The sequence below is a fragment of the Osmerus eperlanus genome, chromosome 14 (genome assembly GCF_963692335.1).
Source record: "Osmerus eperlanus chromosome 14, fOsmEpe2.1, whole genome shotgun sequence".
Lineage (NCBI taxonomy): Eukaryota > Metazoa > Chordata > Actinopteri > Osmeriformes > Osmeridae > Osmerus > Osmerus eperlanus.
In genome coordinates, this window is record NC_085031.1 from 5,538,196 (window position 1) to 5,545,695 (window position 7,500).

The window sequence follows — 7,500 nt, forward strand, 5'->3', positions numbered from 1 at the left end:
TGTGACTGGGGCGATGGCATTGATTGTCTGCCTCTTGCCTCTCTCTCTCTCTCGCTGTCGCTCTCTCACACTTAGACACACACATTCACTATCTATCGCTCTCTCTCTCTCTATCTCTGTCTCTCTTTCACACCACATGCACGCACACATACACAGTAAACACCAGCTATAAAACATTCCATTGTGAAACTGTTCCAAGCTGCATCAGCTGTTTTAAATATACCTCATTTGAGCTCCTATCTGCCTCACGCACGCACACACACACACACACACACGCACGCACGCACACACACACACACACACACACACACACACACACTCACACAGATTGATGCTGTATGTGGAGTAGGTTAGGTCATGAACATCCAATATAACACAGAATGGAGACTACGTAAACTCTGAAAAGAACTTTAATCCCAATGTATCCCAATAAGATGTTGCACAACAAGACTTTCTCAATAAGCTATCCCTCAGAAAATCAGGTCAGACTTGGATTTCACACATTGTGTGCGGAGTGTGTGTATGTGTGTGTGTGTGTGTGCATCTCTGTGTGATTAGTTCCTCAGCTAGCCTGCAGTGTTGTCGTCTGTCTAACAGGTGGTGTCGTTGTGTTCCTCCCGTTGTGTGTGTGTGCGTGTGTCAGTTCTCCAAGGAGAAGTACCTGCTGGAGTCTCCTCCTGAGAAGCTGCGTAAGGAGCTGGAGGAGGAGCTGAAGCTCAGTCCCTCTGACATCAGGAGCCACGGCTGGTACCATGGACACCTCCCCCCAGAGGTACACACACACACACACACCTCCCCCCAGAGGTACACACACACACACACACCTCCCCCCAGAGGTACACACACACACACACACCTCCCCCCAGAGGTACACACACACACACACACCTCCCCCCAGAGGTACACACACACACACACATACCCCGAGAGGTACTTGGAGAAATACACACACACTCACTCACATGCTTGAGAGGTACACACACATGCACACCACATACCCGGATACGTATACATATACAATCCACAAAACGTGTACGCAAACAACATTCATACACACTCATGCGTACACACTCACAGACACACACAAACACGCACATGCACACACTATTGCACACATAAAGACATGAAGTAGTAGAAGAAAGCGGATAGACTCTCCTTATTGTATTAAACACACACAAACAGTTGCTGTGGCATCGTAGTACTCCATTAAGTTTCATATTTACATTTATTAAGCTCTATTCCTGTCAGAGAAGCGATTTTATTTTCATTCTCACTGGCTGTCATTGTCATTAAGTCCCTCCCACACACTCATAATGAATCTGCTGCATCCACAAACACAGCATGAAACTGAAAACCTGTTCTCAACACACACAGAGCCTGAGGAACAGCTGTGTGTGTCTTTGTGTGTGTGTGTGTGTGTCTGTGTGTGTGTGGTTACGTTCACAGCTGGTCACACTCCCACTCCATCACATTCTACCCACACACACTAACACACACACTAACACACACATGCACATACTTCAAGGTTCCACGGTCTTGACACGCCCCTCTCCATCTCTGGTTCCGGCCACCTGCCGGCCTTCAGCTCAGCTATACATTAGCATAATGTATTCATACATTCATAAGATATTCATTTATTCAGGCAGAGGTGTAAATAGGGGGAAGCCCTGGGCCTCTTTGTAAAAAGAATACTGTGTCACCATGGCGATGGGCTCCCACGCAGCCATCCCTGTCTGCGCACGCTGATCTACTCTGAGCACACAGTGCCCCCTTCTGGCTAGGAGAGGTTATTACAACATTATCACTATATATTTAGTCATAGTGACGTTAGTGTACCTTTCTCTACATAACTGCGGCCTTTGCATACACATTTTATCCAGCACCTTTTCCAGCAAAATTACAGATGATTTTCTTTCAGCTTGATAGCTTTTTCACCTAGTAAATAACATCCCTCTGAAACGACAGTTTTCCAGCACTAGAATGACTTACCTACTTCCTGCCCACTTCTTGTTTACGTTGTTGTCGCTTCCTGTCTGTGGCCAGGTGTCAGAGACATTGGTGGTGCGAAGCGGAGACTTCCTGGTCCGTGATTCGCTTGTGAACGTGGGAGACTACGTCCTGACGTGTCGATGGGAACACGAGACTCTGCACTTCAAGATCACCAAGGTAGGGGTGGCTCAGCAAGGTCAAGGCCTCACCGCAGGACTGGGTTTGATTCCAGCCCAGGTCATTTCCGGAAGGTCCTCCCCTATCTTTCCCTTACCGTCTCTATCCCAATAAAACTAATGTCCTGAAAATATGTCTTCATAAAAAGGAAAAAAGATCACAAGGTTGGATGGGGGGAGGGAAGAATGGATGGATGGATGGATGGAGGAAGGGAGGGAGGAAGGAAAGGAGAGCCAAAGGGATGGATGGATGAATATTTCTCTGACAGATCTCTCTTGCCCTCCCAAGGTTCTGGTCAAGTCCAGTGAGACCAAGGTCCAGTATCTGTTGGAGCGGGACAGCTTTGACTCCATACCAGAGCTTATCCGGTTCTACATAGGCAACCGCCGGCCTGTGTCCCAGACTAGCCCCGCCCAGATCTTCTGTCCAATCAGCCGCACGCTTCCCCTGCGCTACCTGGAGGCCACCTTCGCACTGGCCAATAGCAGGCATGGGCCCGTTCACTCGCCATCCAGTCCGAGGGGAGCGTACATCAAAAGACGGAGTGTAACCATGACGGACGGGCTGACCACAGAGAAGATGATTCCACACAGGTGAGAGAGAGGAAGAGAGAGGGTGGAAGGGAGAGAGAGAGAGTGCTGGTGTGTGTGTGTGTGTGTGTTTGATTATGACAGAATCTGTTGTTGTCTCATTCATCCTTCCCATTGTGTGGTCAGTGACTTGGAGTCTACCAGCCCAGTGGAACCTCCAGAACCTGACCCAGAACCGGAGCCTGTGGCAGGCTGCAGGTGGTGTGTGTGTGTGTGTGTGTGAGCCCTGTGGAATCAGAACACCTGTGTTGTGAGAGCACCTCCCCCTCACCTCCCCCACCCCCTCCTCCTCCCCCACCCCCTCCTCCTCCCTCTCTAGGTCCAGTCTCAGTAGTGCACTCCTCACCACAACCTGCCTCTTGTTTACTCCAACCACTGTAGAACACCTCGTCCACTACCTCTTTGCCCTAATCATCACACTTGTTCACTACCTCTCCACCCTGAGGTCCACTCTTCGCTCCTGGATCAAGGACGAAGGCCCTGAACGCCACAGAGGAAGCATGTCTCCTGTGGTTTCCAGTGGGAACAACATTTAACCCGCTGTGTGTGTTTGTGTGCGTTGCAGCCCTTCAACCATCCACCACCACAAGGATGCTATGAGGAATTGTGCCATGAGCCTGGACCAGATTCAGGAATACCGCTGTGCCCTGTCTCCTATAGGAGACGCCCCCCTCTCCCCCGCTTACAGCCACAGTGAGTCACGCACATGCACACACATGCACACACATAAGCGCATACGCCCATAGATCTAACCTCTTCCTCCCTCCCCAGTCACCAGACACAGGAGCCAGTCAGGTGGGCGTGTCTTGGCGGTGGTTCCTCCCTCCCCCATCCTCCGGCGCTCCAGCGACCCCCAGCTAAGCCCCTCCTCCAACAACAACCTGCCCTGCCTCTCTGACCTGCCCCCCTCCACCTCCAGCTCCGCCCACTCCACCCCCGCCCACGCTCGCCCCCACCACCACGCCCACCAATCGGAAGCCTGCGACAAGAGTGGCAGTTACTGCGACCTCCGGCCTAGCCCCGCCCCCGCGGTGGCGCCAAGCCCGCCGGCCAAGAGCTACGTGGAGCGCCTCAGGGTGGAGGAGGGGCGTGGCCAGGGCCAGGCGGGGGAGGAGGAGGGCGGGGTGGGGGGATTCAGCACCCCCCAGATGGAGATGGCGTCATGGTTCCGTCCGGGCCAGTACCAGTCGGCCATGATGCCTCTGGAGAACAAGCCGCTGGAGATGGGTGTCCTGAAGAGGGTGAAGGAGCTGCTAGCTGAGGTGGATGCCAGGACCACGGCCAAGCACATCACCATGGCTGACTGCACGGTAGCAACACACACACACACACACACTTGTCATACACGCACATGTCTTATACACACACTCAGATTCTGGCTCACACACACAAATGTGCGCGCACACACACACTCCTCTCACACCATTCCCCCTGGTTGTTTTGTGCTGGGCAGGTGGCTAGGATACTTGGCGTTACCAAGGAGATGCAGAAGACTATGGGAGTGGGGTCGGGACTGGAGCTCCTGACACTGCCACACGGACATCAGCTGAGACTGGACCTGCTGGAGAGGTACACACACACACCGGGCTAATATACACACACACACACACACACACACAGGGGGCTAATATACACACACACACACACACACAGGGGGCTAATATATACACACACACAATGGGCTAATACACACACACACACACACACACACACACTGGGCAAATATACACACACACACACCGGGCCAATACACACACAGTTACATCAGCTGAGACTAGACCTGCTGTAGAGGTACACACACACACACACACACTAAGAGAGTAACCTGGAGATTGGACCTCCTTCTGCAGACACACACACAGACTCACCACCTTATCTTGTGTGTGGTCCAGGTTCTACACCATGTCCATCATGACAGCAGTGGACCTGCTGGGCTGCACTGGCAGCACTGAGGAGAGGGCTGCTCTGCTCCACAAGATCATCCAGCTGGCCGCCGAGCTGAAGAGCAGCCTGGGGAACATGTTCGGCTTTGCTGCTGTGATGAGAGCCCTGGAGCTGCCTCAGGTAGGACGCACACACACACACACTGGCTCAAATGCACACACACCGGCAGGAATACACACACGCACACAAATATGCTCACATGAATTGTGCATCTGAACACTGGCTACAGCACGCATTAACTGTCTGGAACACACACTGGTGGGACACACACACATATACTGTTTGTACATAGCACAGTCAAATGCTCCCATAAACCTATACCATTGATACAGACTTGACAATGACACCATTCAGAATACTGACTTGTACATGTTGTTCTCACTGCCCTTCCCTCCCCCTCCTTGCCTCCGTTCCTCTGGTCCTCTGGTCCTCTGTTCCTCTGGTCCTCTGTTCCTCTGGTCCTCTGGTCCTCTGGTCCTCTGGTCCTCTGGTCCTCTGTTCCTCTGGTCCTTCTCCCTCCTCCCCCTCTGTCCGTCTCTCCCCAAGATCTCTCGTCTGGAGCAGACCTGGATGACGTTGCGTCAGAGACACACAGAGGGCGCCATCCTCTATGAGAAGAAACTCAAGCCCTTCATGAAGAACATGAACGATGGCAAAGGTATACATTTGTCTGTGTTTTTGTGCAACTGTGTAACTGTGTAACCCCATACCTTATGTGTGTGTGTGTCTAACCCTGCCATGTGGGTGTATTTAACGCTGTCATATCTGGATGTGTGTGTTCCAGAGAGCCCAGCCCTGAACAGCACCTCCTTCCCCCACGTGGTGCCCCTGCTGTCCCTGCTGGAGAGGGGCGTGGCCACGCAGGGCGAGGGCCTGGAGCCCTGGGAGAGTGTGGAGGCGGGCGTGGACGTGGTCATGTGTCACCTGGAAGCGGCTCGCACCATCGCACACCACGGGGGGATCTACCGGTCCAACGCTGAGGCCAAGCTTCAGGGTGAGGAGAGGGGGCAGAGGAGAGGGGGCAGAGGAGAGGAGGGCAGGGTGGAGGAGAGGGGGCATAGGAGAGGAGGGCAGGGTGGAGGAGAGGGGGCATAGGAGAGGAGGGCAGGGTGGAGGAGAGGGGGCATAGGAGAGGAGGGCAGGGTGGAGGAGAGGGGGCAGAGGAGAGGAGGGCAGGGTGGAGGAGAGGGGGCATAGGAGAGGAGGGCAGGGTGGAGGAGAGGGGGCAGAGGAGAGGAGGGCAGGGTGGAGGAGAGGGGGCATAGGAGAGGAGGGCAGGGTGGAGGAGAGGGGGCATAGGAGAGGAGGGCAGGGTGGAGGAGAGGGGGCATAGGAGAGGTCGGCAGGGTGAGGAGAGGGGGCAGAGGAGAGGAGGGCAGGGTGAGGAGAGGGGGCAGAGGAGAGGAGGGCAGGGTGAGGAGAGGGGGCATAGGAGAGGTGGGCAGGGTGAGGAGAGGGGGCAGAGGAGAGGAGGGCAGGGTGAGGAGAGGGGGCATAGGAGAGGTGGGCAGGGTGAGGAGAGGGGGCAGAGGAGAGGAGGGCAGGGTGAGGAGAGGGGGCATAGGAGAGGTGGGCAGGGTGAGGAGAGGGGGCAGAGGAGAGGAGGGCAGGGTGAGGAGAGGGGGCAGAGGAGAGGAGGGCAGGGTGGAGGAGAGGGGGCAGAGGAGAGGAGGGCAGGGCAGGGTGGAGGAGAGGGGGCAGAGGAGAGGGGGCAGAGGACAGGAGGGCAGGGTGGAGGAGAGGGGGCAGAGGAGAGGAGGGCAGGGTGAGGAGAGGGGGCAGAGAGTCCATCGGGACGTCTGCCAGACATTGATTTGAGGTTACGATCTCTGTGTGCACGCGTGTGTCCATGGTCTCAACACGTTTACACTGATCATTAATACCTTCCTGGTGTATTGATCCCAGGGTCCCTAGCGATGGACACTGTATTGAACAGTGTCAATAGTGATCTGAACAGAACAATGTAATCGCTTATGTCTTAAATTGACCCTAACCCTGCTGCTCTCCTTCTCTTCCCCTCTTTTCTTTCTCTTCCCATGGCCAATTAAGACAAAAGGAACTACAACTCCCTTGTCTTATTGGACCATTAAAATGATAGCAAACCTCATTCGGTGACCTCCTGGTCTTCTCTTTCGTTTCCGATAGGCTTCCAGGAGCGGGGCGAGGTGCTGGAGATCTTCCAGACAGAGTTCCAGATGCGTCTCCTGTGGGGCAGCCGGGGCTCTGAGGGCAGCCAGGCCGAACGCTACGACAAGTTCGACAAAGTTCTCACCGCCCTCTCTCACAAGCTGGAGCCCCCCGTACGCCACAGCGAACTATAGCACCTCACCACAACCCCACCCCCATGCAGCACAGCACTCACAGTTGGTACGGGCCACCTTGGTGTTATTGCTATGGGTCTGGAAGAGTCCAGAGGGATTGCAGGAGGGGAGCGGGAGGTGGAGGAGGCAGCTAACAGGACTGAGAGAGGACTGGAATGGACGTTACACTGTATATTCCTAAACAGGCACCAAGCAAACATTCATAGTCCCCCTACACAGAGAAATGGACATTCCAGTTTGGAGCGATGTAATTCCTGTTGGGACCATGTTGCCACGGTGACATTTTTGAGCCTCTTGTGTTGCCGTAGGATTCAGGTTTTAGCCGCTGTGAATGTGTTTGGGTCTGAGATGTTCTAGAACATTCTAATGACTTTGTGTGTGCGTGTGTGCGTGTGTGTGTGTGTGTGTGTGTGTGTTAGACTGTATGTGTGTGTGTGTACGATTGTGTGGATATATGCTCATTGTGAACAGACAGTGTT

General features: G+C 54.1%; 1 protein-coding gene across 1 annotated transcript in view; it reads left to right on the forward strand.

The window, feature by feature from the left end:
- Positions 1–7,500, forward strand: part of sh2d3ca (SH2 domain containing 3Ca) — a 106,365-nt gene that overhangs the window by 22,378 nt on the left and 76,487 nt on the right. Inside the window, exons 6-15 of the mRNA XM_062477540.1 lie at positions 644–772; positions 2,044–2,166; positions 2,455–2,759; positions 3,322–3,449; positions 3,528–4,066; positions 4,210–4,325; positions 4,649–4,820; positions 5,247–5,358; positions 5,485–5,694; positions 6,846–7,405. Coding sequence (XP_062333524.1) covers positions 644–772; positions 2,044–2,166; positions 2,455–2,759; positions 3,322–3,449; positions 3,528–4,066; positions 4,210–4,325; positions 4,649–4,820; positions 5,247–5,358; positions 5,485–5,694; positions 6,846–7,021 — 2,010 coding nt within the window. The 3' untranslated portion in view covers positions 7,022–7,405. The remainder of the gene's footprint in view (positions 1–643; positions 773–2,043; positions 2,167–2,454; positions 2,760–3,321; positions 3,450–3,527; positions 4,067–4,209; positions 4,326–4,648; positions 4,821–5,246; positions 5,359–5,484; positions 5,695–6,845; positions 7,406–7,500) is intronic.